The sequence below is a fragment of the Choloepus didactylus genome, chromosome 4 (assembly GCF_015220235.1).
Source record: "Choloepus didactylus isolate mChoDid1 chromosome 4, mChoDid1.pri, whole genome shotgun sequence".
In the NCBI taxonomy this organism is placed as follows: domain Eukaryota; kingdom Metazoa; phylum Chordata; class Mammalia; order Pilosa; family Megalonychidae; genus Choloepus; species Choloepus didactylus.
Genome location: NC_051310.1, coordinates 63791565 through 63809250, shown reverse-complemented (window position 1 = coordinate 63809250; position 17686 = coordinate 63791565). Strand labels below are relative to the sequence as shown.

The 17686-nt window shown below is 37.1% G+C and overlaps 1 protein-coding gene across 3 annotated transcripts in view; it reads right to left on the bottom strand.

Annotated features, from left to right (window-relative positions):
- Nucleotides 1-17686, bottom strand: part of LOC119531486 (zinc finger protein 705A-like) — a 231384-nt gene that overhangs the window by 137515 nt on the left and 76183 nt on the right. Inside the window, exons 3-8 of one of the 3 annotated variants that reach the window (XR_005216319.1) lie at nucleotides 17555-17640; nucleotides 15311-15437; nucleotides 14489-14581; nucleotides 13877-13959; nucleotides 4423-4540; nucleotides 3441-3741 (exon numbers count right to left, since the gene is read on the bottom strand). Coding sequence is in view for 2 of the 3 variants with exons in the window: in XM_037832781.1 (XP_037688709.1) it covers nucleotides 3578-3741; nucleotides 4495-4540; nucleotides 13877-13959; nucleotides 14489-14581; nucleotides 15311-15437; nucleotides 17555-17566 (525 nt within the window). In the remaining variant the exon portion in view is untranslated. Of the gene's footprint in view, nucleotides 1-3440; nucleotides 3742-4422; nucleotides 4541-13876; nucleotides 13960-14488; nucleotides 14582-15310; nucleotides 15438-17554; nucleotides 17641-17686 lie in introns of those variants that run through there. The other 2 variants (XM_037832781.1, XM_037832782.1) reach the window with 2 other exon arrangements.

Below are 17686 nucleotides of genomic sequence, written 5' to 3'. Positions count from 1 at the left end.
CAAACTGAAGAGACACTCAAGTAAAAGATACCATTTTCAATAGCAACTAAAAAAATCAAGTACCTAGGAATAAACTTAACCAAAGATGTAAAAGACCTATACAAAGAAAACTACATAACTCTACTAAAAGAAATAGAAGGGGACCTTAAAAGATGGAAAAATATTCCATGTTCATGGATAGGAAGACTAAATGTCATTAAGATGTCAATTCTACCCAAACTCATCTACAGATTCAATGCAATCCCAATCAAAATTCCAACAACCTACTTTGCAGACTTGGAAAAGCTAGTTATCAAATTTATTTGGAAAGGGAAAATGCCTCGAATTGCTAAAGACACTCTAAAAAAGAAAAACGAAGTGGGAGGACTTACACTCCCTGACTTTGAAGCTTATTATAAAGCCACAGTTGCCAAAACAGCATGGTACTGGCACAAAGATAGACATATCGATCAATGGAATCGAACTGAGAATTTGGAGATAGACCCTCAGATCTATGGCCGACTGATCTTTGATAAGGCCCCCAAAGTCACTGAACAGAGTCATAATGGTCTTTTCAACAAATGGGGCTGGGAGAGTTGGATATCCATATCCAAAAGAATGAAAGAGGACCCCTACCTCACCCCCTACACAAAAATTAACTCAAAATGGACCAAAGATCTCAATATAAAAGAAAGTACCATAAAACTCCTAGAAGATAATGTAGGAAAACATCTTCAAGACCTTGTATTAGGCGGCCACTTCCTAGACTTTACCCCCAAAGCAGAAGCAACAAAAGAGAAAATAGATAAATGGGAACTCCTCAAGCTTAGAAGTTTCTGCACCTCAAAGGAATTTCTCAAAAAGGTAAAGAGGCAGCCAACTCAATGGGAAAAAATTTTTGGAAACCATGTATCTGACAAAAGACTGATATCTTGCATATATAAAGAAATCCTACAACTCAATGACAATAGAACAGTCGGCCCAATTATAAAATGGGCAAAAGTTATGAAAAGACAGTTCTCTGAAGAGGAAATACAAATGGCCAAGAAACACATGAAAAAATGTTCAGCTTCACTAGCTATTAGAGAGATGCAAATTAAGACCACAATGAGATACCATCTAACACCGGTTAGAATGGCTGCCATTAAACAAACAGGAAACTACAAATGCTGGAGGGGATGTGGAGAAATTGGAACTCTTATTCATTGTTGGTGGGACTGTATAATGGTTCAGCCACTCTGGAAGTCAGTCTGACAGTTCCTTAGAAAACTAGATATAGAGTTACCATTCGATCCAGCGATTGCACTTCTCGGTATATACCCGGAAGATCGGAAAGCAGTGACACAAACAGATATCTGCACGCCAATGTTCATAGCAGCATTATTCACAATTGCCAAGAGATGGAAACAACCCAAATGTCCTTCAACAGATGAGTGGATAAATAAAATGTGATATATACACACGATGGAATACTACGCAGCAGTAAGAAGGAATGATCTCGTGAAATATATGACAACATGGATGAACCTTGAAGACATAATGCTGAGCAAAATAAGCCAGGCACAAAAAGAGAAATATTATATGGTACCACTAATGTGAACTTTGAAAAATGTAAAACAAATGGTTTATAATGTAGCATGTAGGGGAACTAGCAATAGAGAGCAATTAAGGAAGGGGGAACAATAATCCAAGAAGAACAGATAAGCTATTTAACGTTCTGGGGATGCCCAGGAATGATTATGGTCTGTTAATTTCTGATGGATATAGTAGGAGCAAGTTCACAGAAATGTTGCTATATTAGGTAACTTTCTTGGGGTAAAGTAGGAACATGTTGGAAGTTAAGCAGTTATCTTAGGTTAGTTGTCTTTTTCTTACTCCCTTGTTATGGTCTCTTTGAAATGTTCTTTTATTGTATGTTTGTTTTCTTTTTAACTTTTTTTTTCATACAGTTGATTTAAAAAAGAAGGGAAAGTTAAAAAAAAAAAAAAAAAGAAAAACAAGAAAAAAAAAAGATGTAGTGCCCCCTTGAGGAGCCTGTGGAGAATGCAGGGGTATTCGTCTACCCCACCTCCATGGTTGCTAACATGACCACAGACATAGGGGACTGGTGGTTTGATGGGTTGAGCCCTCTACCACAGGTTTTTCCCTTGGGAAGACGGTTGCTGCAAAGGAGAGGCTAGGCCTCCCTATGGTTGTGCCTAAGAGCCTCCTCCCGAGTGCCTCTTTGTTGCTCAGATGTGGCCCTGTCTCTCTAGCTAAGCCAACTTGAAAGGTGAAATCACTGCCCACCCCCCTACGTGGGATCAGACACCCAGGGGAGTGAATCTCCCTGGCAACGTGGAATACGACTCCCGGAGAGGAATTTAGACCTGGCATCATGGGACGGAGAACATCTTCTTGACCAAAAGAGGGATGTGAAAGGAAATGAAATAAGCTTCAGTGGCAGAGAGATTCCAAAAGGAGCCAAGAGGTCACTCTGGTGGGCACCTTTATGCACACTTTAGACAACCCTTTTTAGGTTCTAAAGAATTGGGGTAGCTGGTGGTGGATACCTGAAACTATCAAACTACAACCCAGAACCCATGAATCTTGAAGACAGTTGTATAAAAATGTAGCTTTTGAGGGGTGACAATGTGATTGGGAAAGCCATAAGGACCACACTCCACTTTGTCTAGTTTAGGGATGGATGAGTAGAAAAATAGGGGAAGGAAACAAACGGACAAAGGTACCCAGTGTTCTTTTTTACTTCAATTGCTCTTTTTCACTCTAATTATTATTCTTGTTATTTTTGTGTTTGTGCTAATGAAGGTGTCAGGGATTGATTTGGGTGATGAATGTACCACTATGTAATGGTACTGTAAACAATCGAAATTATGATTTGTTTTGTATGACTGCGTGGTATGTGAATATATCTCAATAAAATGAAGACTAAAAAAAAAATTTAAAAAAAAATGTAGACCAGATGTAGGTAGTATGGCTCCACACAGAGAGATTTTTCTTAATGATAAGGAAGTTGATTTAATAGGAAGATTTAACAATCACAAATTTGTATGCACTTATGACACAAATGCAAACATACTGAATGAAATGACATCACAAAGGAGAATTTTTAAAATTCCAATATCAGTTGGAGATATAAACAAAATCTAATTATTATACACAGCATTTGAATAACACAATGAGCTAACTTGTCTTAAACAGGATGTACAGATTATTGCTCTCTGGGTACATAATTTCTTCAAGTACATTTTTGGCATATATCAAAATTGTCCATTTACTAAGCCAAAAATTAACATGTTCCATTTGTTAAAATCATAATGATTATGTTGTCTGAGCATAACTGAATTAAACTAGAAATCAATGACAGAAATGTAACTGGAATTTCTAAGAATCATGGAAGATATTTTGCTTTCCTACAGCCATCTCAAGGCAATTAACCATTTGAAATTACAACAGTGCTCTATGCCAAGGTTTACATATCAAGGGATTTTCTCTGGTGCAATTGCTTTCCTACATTTTAAACTAAAAATGAACAGAGATGGCCTGGTTATAAAACAAAATCATTACTTCCATGGTCTTAATGATCTCAGGTTCCCACTCACCCTTGCCTGCACCTGAAACATGACTGGATCCTTACCAGAAACCCTGCCTTTCCTCTCCAGTGTAAGAGAAGACAGTAGTAACTTGTGTTTGCTGTTACTGTTTTCTTCTTTTCCTCTTCTTTACCTCCTCCATGAATCACTCCAACTCTCTCCTTCTCTGCTATTTTTTAATAAAATTGGAATAGAAAATACTTATAGGGATGTTACTTACACAAGGAGACCAAGCCAATGTATTATTTCTTATTCATTAAATTGAAAAACTCAGTCCTAGCAGTTTTAAACAGAATTGATAATTGTTAATGAAAGTTCAGAGTGATTGGATTACAGTGCCTAGTGGAACTGATGCCAGCAAAATTGGGGGGCTTCTCTTGCTGCCCAGTTTCAATATGAATAATATTAATTTAAATATTTAAATACATTTTATTTTGTTTGGCTCCATTTATCTTAAAAATTGCATATTTTATTGTCATTGCTATTTAATTAATAATACCACAAATATTTGCCTATTATCTTCTTTTTGCTAAACTAAACTCTGTGCTACATATTCAGGTGGTACAAAGTAAATAAGTGAATCCTTGTCATGAAAATTAGATATGTAAATGAGCCCTTATACTTCAGGTATAATTCTAGGGATTCCTCATATCATGCTTTGAAAGAAAATATAAGCATTTTTCTGCAATTCATACACACAGCTTCTAGCCCTTTCTGTGCATAATTCACCCCTAAATATTTTGAAATATTAACCTAACTTTAAGAATACTGTTTTATATGGATGTGTGGATTAAAAATATAAATGGAAAATTATACCAATAATTCTTTATATTGAAAATGCATTCTTTACCTATGCATTGAAATAAATGATATTTTATTTTATATTTGTGGGAGGGGAGCACCTGTGCAGTATTCTAGTTACCCTTGGAAAACTGTGCTGTGCAGAGATCCTCCTGAAACTTGGCAATCTGCAAGTAAAGAAATGATCTAAGGTTTAAAATCTGTATACACAATCATTTCAGAACACTTTATAATGTCATAATCTTTTTAAAAGAAAATACCATTATCAAAAGCAGAGCCCTGGATTTTCCTCTTACATCTTTTTGTGTGTTTAAAAACAATAGTACTATGAGTTTAGGATGGAAGAAATGTAAGTGCTGAAGGTATCACATAATTGCTTTTGTCTGTGATTGCTTTTTTCCTACTGATTTATTTTTCCTCAACATAGACACCTGTGCCAGTATGAATGTATTATGGCCCCCCAAGTGCCACTATCTTTGATGTAACCTTTTGTGGGCAGACCTATCAGTGTTAATTAGATTGTAATACTTTTGAGTGTTTCCATGGAGATGTGCCCCACCCAACTGTGGGTGATGACTCTGTTTGGATAATTTCCATGGAGGTGTTGATCCACCCATTCAGGGTGGGTCTGAATTAAATTACTGGAGAACTATATAATATCAGACAGAAGCAAGCTAGTACAGCCAAGAGGGACACTTTGAAGAATGCACAGAAGCTAGGAGAGTAGCTGCAGATGAGAGACAGTTTGAAGATAGGTGTTGAAAGCAGACTCTTGCTCCAGAGAAGCTAAGAGAGGACAAACACCCCAAGAGCAACTGTGAGTGATGTTTTTGAGGAATTGCAGCCTACAGAGGAACATCCTGGGAGAAAGCCATTTTAAAACCAGAACTTTGGAGCAGACACCAGCCACATGCCTTCCCAGCTAACAGAGGTTTTCTGGACACCATTGGCCATCCTCCAGTGAATATACCCAATTGTTGATGACTTACCTTGGACACTTTATGGCCTTAAGACTATAACTTTGTAACCAAATAAACTCCCTTTATAAAAGTCAATCCATTTATGGTGTTTTGCATTCCAGCAACCTTAGCAACCTAAAACAGCACCACTTTGATAACTGGCTCTATTTGGAGTATTTTCTAAGTTTTTAATTCATAAGGGGTTTATTACAAATTTTCTACGTAAGGAAGTCATATATCAAAGATTTTCAAAACTTCCTCAGGGCTGTGAAGTAAATGGCAGAGTTGAGGCACAAAACATATCTTCCTAAGATGGAATGACATTTTAACTGCTGAACTGTCACATGTAAATTAAAGCTAGACTTAACATTGATTCATGAGTGCAGCATAAGGAAAGTTTTTATTCTGTGTTCAAAGCCTGTTGTATTTCTATGACAGTAGTAGTTTGATAGCTAGCTTGAAAGGATAGTCTGATATGTAGAAAATGTTGAGAAAATCTTCCTGAGGTGACTACCTTCAACATGAAACAAGTTTTACTGTTAGATCTATTTTAAATATTGAAGTGGCCATTTTTACCAACTTAATCATATGATGCTATCATTAATCTTTCAGTAAACAGATTGTCATAAAACAGAAACAATAAGAAAAACAAAACTTCTTAATGAACTTTTTCAAATGGTCCTGAACTAAAGACCCACAAGGAGGGGAAAATGAGAGAATTTATAGTCCTGCAAGCAGGAGGTCAGTCTGAAAGTAACTGCTTTCTGGAAGTTTTCAGAGGTTCTCTGTGTTATAAAAGGTCATATGGATCACAAGAAAAATGGAACAATAAAATCAGAATGTGAAGTGAGGGGCCTCATTATTGTTCTTTTATAGAAGTTGAGGATGGAAGGATAAGCAGATCTGGAAAGGTCTATTCCATATTTTCAAAACATCAAGGAAAATAGTCCAGCAGAATATGTGCTGTTCATTAGGGTTTATTAAGAATTTAGCCTAGGGGCCCATAAGTGAATGGGCTTCAAATACAGGTTAAAATTTCACAACTTATAGTTTTACTCATGAAGAGGAATATTAATGAGGAATTTGCTGTGAATCAACATCCATTTATTATTCACAGAGTTACCACCAATGCATATGTTTACACATATGTATTAAACAATCTTTTTATGTCTCAGCTTATTCACATTCTGAATTATGATCAGCTTGTATGGTAAAACATATTTTACACAACATAGAAGACAACACATTTTGTCTCTTTCAACTTCACAATGTTCTTAAATAATTACTGATTCCCACAAATAATACCAAATTTCATAAGTAGGAAAGATGCCAGCAGCTGTTATTCTTATTTTATAGGCCTGCAAAGGTACATTGTAGTGAAATTAATGAATGTATGAATCACCTAATCAATAGATCAGTCCATCACATTTTCAGATAAGGTCATCAAACATAGCTACTTTTTACTTCCAAATATAAGAATGCATATTGATAGTAATAAAATGAGTAAAAATTAAAAATATACATAGTACAAATAAAAGTATAATGTACTGCAGAAATAAATCAATGAAGTAAATTCCCACAAAGCATCCGATTTTTAGAATTTTTAAAATATGTACAGAGACCTTAATTTTGAAATATTTTAAAAATGTTAAATTAATGGTTTGGAGATGTTTCTAGGAGTATTTTTTCAGAATTTCAAATATGCCATATATTGCATCTAGGTTGATCTTAGTTCAATGATACACTGAGTGAACCTAAAGTATTTTACAGTAAAATGGGGGAGATATATGAGATACTCAAGTTCAACCAATTTAAAGTAATAAAGAATCTTTCATAAAAACATTGTGACTGAAGTGTTAAGAGAAGCCAGAAAGGTATACATCATATATGAGATCATCAAGGGCAGTTTTATTTTTAAAACATATTGTGAGATTCATCTTACTTACTTGTTCTGGATTGCTAATGCTGCCATTATGCAAAATACCAGAAATGGATTGTCTTTTATAAAGGTGGTTTTCTTTTGTTACAAAGTTACAGTCCTAAAGAAATAAAAGTGTTCAAATTAAGACATTAACAGTTGATGAAAGATGGCTGAGGGCTCCAGAAAACCTCCATTAGCTGGGAAGGCAGGTGGCTGGCAACTTTTGACCCCAGGTTCTGTTCTAGCTTCTCTCAGCTCATGTGCATCATTGGTTGTTACTGCCAGGAGATTTCTCTCAAGCACCTGGGGGTTCTGTGTTAGCATATTCCAGGGAAAACTCTGGGCTTCATCTGGTAGCTAAACATCCATCTGTCTGCATCTCCAAATATCTCTAAGTGTCAGTGTCAGCTCTTAGCTCTTAGCTTCCCTCCAAAATGTCCATCTCTGCTGCTCTGAGCTCATTCTATTTGTGAGTTCTTTTCTAGGATGCCAGTGAGTAATGTAGACCAGTGCTGAATGGAGGATCTATATATCCATGGAAAAACCTTAATCAGTTGATTGAGTCATATCTCCATGGAAACACAATCAACAGTTTCCAACCTAACCAACACTAATACATCAGCCCCCAGAAGGTTACATTAAAGGATCCGGTCTTTGAGGGGACAAAATATATCCAAACTGGCACATTCCACCCCTGGATCCCCAAAAGACATATTCTTTCCACATACAAAATACATTCATCCTATCACAATATCACAAAAGCTGAAATCCTATCAGTAACAATAGGTAAGTACAAGACCCCATCCAAATCAGTCACAGATGTGGTCTTGTCCTAAAAGAAAATTACTTCCTCTCTGGATGTGGACCTGTGAAACCTATAACAAGTTATCTGCTTCCAATATATAAAGGAGGGACTGCCATAGGATAAACATTCTCACTGCCATAAGGAGAAACTGAAAGGAAAACAGGGTTCACAGTACCAAAACAGTTTCTAAAACACAGAGGGCATGCTTCATTAGATTTCAAAGTTGGAGAGTCATTTATCTAATGATGTTTTATCCTTGGGGCTTGTGACAGCAAGAGTCCAACAATTTCCAAAGTCTTATATGGCAGCCCTTTTTTCTCCAAATGCTAGGGTGAGAGCTCCAACATATCCATGCACTGGGGAAACCACATCCTTCTCAGCCCCACCCTCCAAAAGCACCAGGGTGGCTCCCAACTCTCTTCCATCTCCAGAGAACATGCTAAACCCTATGTAAACAGGATCACCACAATCACCAGAAAGTGTGCTCCAATCTCTCTGAGGCCTCAGGCAGCAGCACTCTTCCTAAGCATTGAGGCAGAAGGCCCACACTCTGACTCCAGGGAAAACTCACCCTTTCCACATGCTTCAGTTGCTCTTCTCTTCTTCCCAGAGATTTCTTGATTCCATATCTCAATTTCCATGGTTCTGTCTTTGAAGAAATTTTTCAGCCAATTTTTTATCTCCTCCATTCCCTCTAGCCCAAACTGGCAGTGGTTCCATTGATACAGATATTGCAAAAAATTTTTCACTTGGTGCAAGCATACAGAGGTCAAAACCATCAGAAAATCACACTTTCCGCAAATACTTTCTTGATAACACCATTTCCAATCCTGGCTTGTACTGAAATGGCAGTCAGTTTCCATGTATGGTTAAATCCTCACATGGGGCACTATCCTCTGTGGTAGTTTTGCAGTCCATTGATTTCTTGTTTCTTTGTAACCAAGACTTCAATTCTTAGCATACCCCTTTCACATTTTACTATAAGCTGCAAGGGGAAGTCAGGCTGCATTTTCAACTTTTAATTTTGAAATCTCTTCAGCTAAGTATCCAAGCTCATCATTTTCACATTCTGCGTTCCACCCAAAATCAGGACTCATTTTACAAAACTCTCTGCCACTTTAAATCAAGGATAGCCTTTCTTCCATTCAACATTTCTGTTCAAGACCACATCAGAGCTATCTTTAGAGTCTATATTTCTAGCCACAGTCTTTTCAAAGTCATAATGGTGAACTGGTGACAAGACTTCAAGCAGCAGGAAGGTGGAAATTCTGGCTTCACTTTGGGTGGCTGATGTGCACAAGCTCCTTCTGTTTTCCAGGCACAGGGAGAGAAAGAGGGACTCCCTGCAGGGGCATTACAGGTAGCTGAGGGGATTGCAGGGACTGCTCAGTTGGAAGCTACAACACCCACTGTATATGTGCAACATGCTCAGGCTGGTGTTCCTCAAACCCCAGTTGACCACCATAATGGGTGCAGCTCTTGGTATCTGGTGCAGCCCTGTGTATCTCTGGAGTTCAGAGACATGGAGTTATTCTTGGAGCCTGTGCTGGTTTCAATATAGTATGTCACCAAAAATGCTATGTCTTTGATGCAATCTCCTGAGGGTGGATATATTAGTGTTGATGAGGTTGGAAGCTATGGATTAGATTGTTTCCAATGATATGTGACCCACCCAACTGTGGATGATAACTGATTATACAATTTCCATGGAGATGTGGTCATGCCCATGCAGTATGGGTCTTGATTAGTTTGCTAGAGCCCTTTATAATTGCTCATACAGGAGCTTTCTTCTGCAGCTTACAGACATTTGAAAGACAGCTGTTGAAAGATGATGCTGATATTTGGAGAACACTACTTTGAAACACAACCTGGGAACAACAGATGCCAACCACATGCCTTCCCAGCTAACAGAGATTTTTGGGATGCCCTTGGCCATCCTTCAGTGGAGGTACCCTATTGTTGATGCCTTATCTTGGACATATTATAGCCTTAAGACAGTAACTTTGTAAACAAATGAACCCACTTTATAAGAGCCAATCCATTTCTGGTATTTTGCATTCTGGCAGCATTGGCAAACCAGAACAGAGCCCATGGCCGGGAAATGTCATGGGGCAAGTCATGCCCACAACTGCCCAAACACCCATCACCTCAACCCTCTTAGAAAGTGCCCCATCATTGCCACTGCCTGATCAGGATTGTGGGGATTTTCCATTCCCATGTCCCCAAATACCCCAGGAATTACAATATTATTATTCTAAGATTTAATTTTACTTCCATTTTAAGCTGCAAGACCAATAAAAAATTTAAAAGGGAAAATGTCTGTATCACCAGAAATGACTCCCAAGTTAACTGTTTATTTATCTATGTTCTGTTCATTATTACTCTGTACATACTTGTTAACTGTATATAAGAATTATGACAGATCTTTGGTTGTACATTTGTCAGTTAACATTTAAAAATATTTTCTGATTTAACTTAGTCATCATAATTATGTTTAAAGTTCTATGAAAAAATAGAAGTTGAAAATTATAATTTTCAGCCAGTTTTTACCTTATAAATATGTGCATGTACTTATCAGTTGAAAAGAACTCTGATTTCCCTGCCTACAACTCATTACAAAACTCTGCATTCAACAGTTCCAAATCACCTCACAATCCTACATTTTATTTTTCATTAATATGTCAAAAGGAAAATCTGTATTCATGTCTGAATTTTGTTGTAAAGCATTCTTGACAGTTATTTTCCCCAGTATGATATTCCTGGTGTGAACTCCAGCTGAACACTTTTTAACCTTGATTTTAGTGTTGATGTTTCCTCAGTATGAAAATTTAGCATTGATGGGTAAATTGAAAACACCAAAGACTTTTCTTCATTCTATGTATACATAGAATGTATTATACAACGTGAAACTTCTCACATATTCTACACATTGCTTTGTAAGTAAAGAATTTCTCACATTTTTTCATTCAGTAGCCACTCCATCAAATATTATATCTTGTTCTCCTAGAATATCCTTCTCCTATAAGGATATTTCTGTCAATTTTTATGGTTTAGGAGTTATTCCTAATCTGAGCTATACTTGTATACTGAAGGATGGAGCTAAGCTGAAATTTATTATAGGTAATTACAGACTTTGAGTTCATCCTAAAATAGTAAAATCATGTTATTTAAAGATAGATTGTAAATAAAAGCATTTACCCATTTATTACATTGAGAGATATTTATTACATTCCTGTGTGAATTCTTTTATTTTAAATATTAGTTGTGGCTGAAGACTCATCCATAAGCAAAACATATTTAATGAGTTCTCTGATGTCCAGTAGCAGAATAATGTCTAAGGTTTTCCTACTTAGATGGGAGAAATGTTTTCTCCCCACTGTTAATTACCTTATGTCATCTGAGACTATCAGTGAAACATTTCCCACATACATGGCAGGTGTATAGTTTCTTCTCACTGTGAGTTCTTTCATGTAACCTGAGTTTACCACATAAATGGAAGGATTTCCCACATAGATGGCAGACTTATAGTTTCTCCCCAGTGTGAGTTCTCTCATGATGCCTAACTTTTCCATGTAGAAGGAAGGATTTCCCACATGGATGGCCGATTTTTGGTTTCCCCCAGTGTGAGTTTTCTCATGTTGCCTAAGTATATCATGTACATAGAAGGATTTCCCTCATAGATGGCCAACATGTGGTTGCTGTGCAGTGTGAATTCTTTCATGTTGCCTAAGGGCACCACAGCGAGTGAAGGATTTCCCACATATATTGCAGGTATTGGGTTTCTCCCCAGTGTGAATTCTTTCATGTCGCCTAAGACTACTACAACTGAAGGATTTCCCACATATATTGCAGGTATTGCGTTTCTCCCCAGTGTGAATTCTTTCATGCCGCCTAAGGTTACCACAATGACTGAAGGATTTCCCACATATATTGCAGACATTGGGTTTCTCTCCAATGTGAATTCTTTCATGTCGCCTAAGGTTACCACAATGACTGAAGGATTTCCCACATATATTGCAGATATTGGATTTTTCTCCAGTGTGAATTCTTTCATGTTTCCTAAGGGTATCACAATGATTGAAGGATTTCCCACACATACTGCAGACATATTTTTTCTCTACAGTGTGAATTCTTTCATGTTGCCTCAGGGTACCACAATGACTGAAGGATTTCCCACACATACTGCAGACATATGGTTTCTCCCCAGTATGAATTCTTTCATGTTGCCTCAGGGTACCACATTGACTGAAGGATTTCCCACACATACTGCAGACATATGGTTTCTCCCCAGTGTGAGTTCTTTCATGGTGCCTCAGGGTACTATAATGACTGAAGGATTTCCCACACATACTGCAGTCATATGGTTTCTCCCCAGTGTGAATTCTTTCATGTTGCCTAAGGTGACCACAACGACTGAAGGATTTCCCACACATACTGCATACATATGGTTTCTCCCCAGTGTGAATTGTTTCATGTCGCCTAAGGTGACCACAATCACTGAAGGATTTCCCACACATACTGCAGACATATGGTTTCTCCCCAGTGTGAATTCTTTCATGTTGCCTCAGGATACCACAATGACTGAAGGATTTCCCACACATACTGCAGACATATGGTTTTTCCCCAGTGTGAATTCTTTCATGTTGCCTCAGGGTACCACAATGACTGAAGGATTTCCCACACATACTGCAGACATATGGTTTCTCTCCAGTGTGAATCCTTTCATGTTGCCTAAGGTTACCATAATGATTGAAGGATTTCCCACACATATTGCAGAGATATGGTTTCTCCCCAGTGTGAGTTCTCTCATGCTGTCTTAATATAGAACTATCAGTGAAGTCTTTCCCACATACATGGCAGACATATGGTTTTACTTCAGTATGACTTCTCTCAGATTGTCTAAGGGTGGTATTAGCCATGAAATCTTTCCCACATCTGTGGCAGGCATATAGTTTCTCCACATTATGAATCCTTTCATGTTGCCTAAGGTTAAAACTTTGACTGAAGGAATTCCCACATAGATGGCAGACATATGGATCCTCCACAGTGTGAATTCTTTCATGTTGTCTGAGGGTAGAACTACCAGTGAAGTCTTTCCCACATAGATGGTAGCCATATGGCTTTTCTACAGTGTGTATTTTCTCAAGTTGTCTAAGGCCAGAAATGCCTCTGAAGACTTTTCCACATAGATGACAGTTATATGACTTACAACCAGCTTGAATTTTCTTATTTTGACCAATGAATGAATGGTAATTGAGAACTCTTTGAAATTGTTTGTTTACAATGGGCTTCTTTCCCAAGTCAGTCATTGTGGAGTGAGTGAAGTATTCTCCCAAATCATTACTTTCAAGGAGATCCTCTTCAGTGTGAGAAATCTGCTAGTATAAATGACAAGAGAGACTGTTAATTATGTATCCATATATATTTATTAATGTAATTCTCTAGTCTAACCATTCAGAGTCTCCACTTATCCTTCATTATAATAGTTCCATGTAAATGGGGTACTACATTCTTGTATGCACAGAATTTCTCTTTTGTATCATCTCAACTGCAGAGCTAACTAATTAATTTTGGAAACTTCATTATGTTTCAAAGAATAGTTATATGAACCATGTTTATTCAGTTGTCCTTTTATAAGACTTCAGGTTATGGTTTTGACCTCAGGTTATTTTTTTGCTTAATTGAAACTATCCACAACTTTTTGATGGGAGAGTGAATAATATCATCTATAATTACTCAGGTGACTGTGATGATCTCCTAAATTATTCAATCCTATCTCTCTAATTGGGAGACAAATGCTCACAATCATGAAACTTACTTTTGTTTGGTTGGTAGATGTGTCCTTCTTAGAGATATGTTGCATGATTATCATTTCTTCTTTTTTACGGTCATTTTCCCTGCCTGGAACAATTTTAAAAGCATTATAGAGTGGCATAAGCAGAATGAAATATTTAAAAACCATCAATTATCATGTGATTATTTTTCAAATGTTGTCATTTAGATTGAATAACAATGTAAAATTAATGTGTACTTTAAGAGGTAGAAACGCTTTTCTGGAAATTGACAAAATATTTTCAGCATTAAAGTAAGGGAAAACAAGAAGATAAGAAAGTGGGATATTCAGTGGTAAAGAGAGGGAAAATTCTCAAACAGGAGGACCAGAACACAGGCCACTATGTGAAAGTTCAACTCCTGTAAGTATACAAATATCCTTTCCCTAAGTGAAAGACAATCACAGATGGATTCTTGAATAGAAATTGATACACATATGGAAAAATTACACATTTGAGGAGATTTCCCCCCAAATTCATAGCCTACATTTTAGAGAATATCATTCAGTTCAGGAAAGCTTCTACTGATACTTCTAAGGAGTTGTTCATTCAGTGACAATGCCCCTCCTTATAGTGAAACACAGAGTCTTAGAACTCACCTGGACTCTGTACTTGGAGAAACCTTAATCCCTTTCTCCACAGTTCTCCTTGTTCTGACTGTGAAAGCACTTCTGATGTGTAGACCTGATACCCTATTTATGAGAAAAAGAAGCATAGATTTTGAGATCTATAGTGATATAAGTTCATGATCAAGTCCAGGGCAGACTATGAGGAACAGAAGGTAAGCTCTTATGAACAGCACAAGGAAGTATAATTTAAATACAGTATATTGAAAATCCTTTTCCTGCAAATGATGATTCTTGACCTTCAGTCAAAAACACTAAGGATATATTGATGCCCATGCCTAAATTCATAGACTACAGTACCCACAATATTTTCATACCAGTAGAAATTATGGTTCCAAAATGGTTGAAGTATACTTTATAAAAGCATCCAATAAACATAAATTCAACCAAAACAATCTATGTTCTATGTGGAAAATAGTATGCCTTCTGTGTGCCAAAAATCCACTACTGTATTAGTGGATAATGATTATCTAGAGAATATTTATTTTGTCCATAGAAATAAAATTTATTGCCTTCTCACATTGTTATTAATGTTGGAGATTGAACAGCAAGAAAGATCTGAAATTTTAGAGCAGAAAATCACATGCCACTGGTAGGACACATAAGACATTAGGAATAAACAAAAACACAAAGTTTAAGTACCATAAGAGTTATGAAAGAATCAGAGTAAAGATCAGTGTGGCACATGGGGCCATTGTCTAGATACTTGAACAACTTGATGCTAGATTAAATTGATGGATGGATGGATGAATAGATAGATAGCTGTATATAGATAGACTATCTTGAGAAACTCACCCACGAATATCAGGTGATTGATATTCTCCAGCATAACATCTCTGAACATCTGTCTCTGGTTTGTGTCCAGCATGACCCACTCTTCCTTGGTAAAGTTGATAGCTACATCACTGAAGGTCACTGATTCCTAAAATGACATAGGCATTTTGATTTAGTCAATGTCATCCCTACCAATATCCAGAGTACATTGGATGAAATGAGAGCCCTGAGGAAGGGTGGTGGTTGTGTACAAAATGCTCAAAACTGTTTGGGTTTCCAGTTATATCATTCTTACTGATTACCCAGCATCTATCAGATATACTCACAGAGACATATACACTCTGATTACATAAAACTTCACCATAAGGCAATATTGGAATGATATAACCTGAAAATTTGCCAAAAAATCTGACAATAATAACTTCCAGATGGTGATCATAAAATTTTCTCTTGAGAATTAATTCCTAAATCTCTTTCATCAAATTCAAGTAAATCCACAGACTCATCATAAGGGATATTTTGTGTTATGCCTCAGAATCCAACTTATTTTGGCCAAGACACATGCCTCAACATGGACCTTTGGGCTAGCTAAGAATTTCCCATCCCTGCAGACATAACTCCCCAGGTTTCAAACCTAAATCTTAGGTCATCTGCTTCATCACTGACAGGCTTCACCCAGAATACAGAGGTAGTCCCAAATTGTAAGGTAATTATCCCCACAAACCTAGGTCCCTGAGTACTCTTCCCTTTTCACAGGTTTTGCCTTAAACTAACCAATCACTGACTCCTCTGGAAAATCTACTAATTTACACTTTTGGCCCATATTAAAAGCACAATACTAATGATCCCTTCTGCTCAGCTGGCTGCAGCCCACACAGATATAGTGTTGTTCATGTTTTCCAGTGGCTCCAAGTGGCAACCCTCTCTCCCTAGGGTCTTAGAGCAATGAACCACTTTTTCACATATTATTCTTGCACCCACCAATTATGTAATACTTGATGTGCACTCAGATATAAATTTAAAATCCAATTTCACCAATTTGAGGCATCTGCAATGACCTCAGTTTCCCTGTCTAGGAAATGATTTAACAAAATGCAACAAGTTTTGAAAAATCCAATGAGCTGATAATTCCTATGTAACCAACACTTGTTAAGTAAAAGTGATAAATCCATTATTCATTAAAATGGAAGATATAAATGAAGCAAAGTACATAATTCTGTAGAAGTTTATAGTCTTTATACTGAACTTCAGAACAGTATTATTCCTCTTTCACCTCTAAAAATCTCATGTTATTATTACGAGATATGAGGGTAAGATGTTTACTAGGAAAAACCAGGGCCCCCTGAGACTATACTAAAGGACAGCCTTAGGGTGACTCTTCCTATGGTAGATGTCCTCCCATACTCAATGATTACCTGGACCTCCAAACTGGAGCTTCATTGTGTCTCTTATATACACAACTTGATTCTGTTCAGTGACAAATAGACTTGTTATCTGTTCTGTTCTCTTGATAGTTCTTTAAATATTTTCAGTGCTCCTAAAATTTTACTATATGTACAATACCCCTACTGTGTGCACAGCTTAAAATAAGGAAACAATATTACCTGTTTATTGCTTCCACTTACAAAGTTGTTCACATGTTTTTTAAAGAGAGAACATGGTTAACTGGGGACAAGATGGTAAGGAGAATTACAAATAACTTTTCAAAATGTGAAAATATTCTCTCAAAACTGTAAGAAGTATTGGACAAAATAAATACATTCTTTTTCATTGCTTTACTGTCCTCTTTCTTGTGCTGTCCTGAACATGGCATAGTCCTGACCCCAGCATTCATAACACTGGACTCATTGAGCTCACCTTATGAACCATCTGCCTCCCTATTGAACTAAGTTGTGCAATTTCTCATTTCTATCCCTTATGTTCACCACAATCCTAAGCATAGCACTACCACTAAAATAGTGGATGAGTGAATTACTTCCACAATGAGGCCATAGGATGCATGAAGAAAATAAATCCTCTCATATGTCTTCTGTGAATACACAGCTTTAACAGAGGCTGGACAAATTAGCATAAATGGTGGAGAGAAGATTATTTCTCACCCACTAACTTGCCCACCATAATTATAACAGAGTTCTGGGTATACACAGTGGATTTCAAATATGTGAGTTTCCCATGAATGTACTTAGAATGTGCCAGACCAGTATGAGAAATCTGCATATCTTGGAAAGGGTTAAATTTCAGTAGAAATAGCAATTCCCTACTCACCACTGGTTTCATTGTCAGTAGTTCTGCCACCAACTATCTTCCTCTGGGTTTTCACTCTCAGACAGTCCAAGCACTAAGCATCCAAGCTGAGGAAGGAGCAAGAAGCCATGAGAATCAAAACTTTTCCTATCA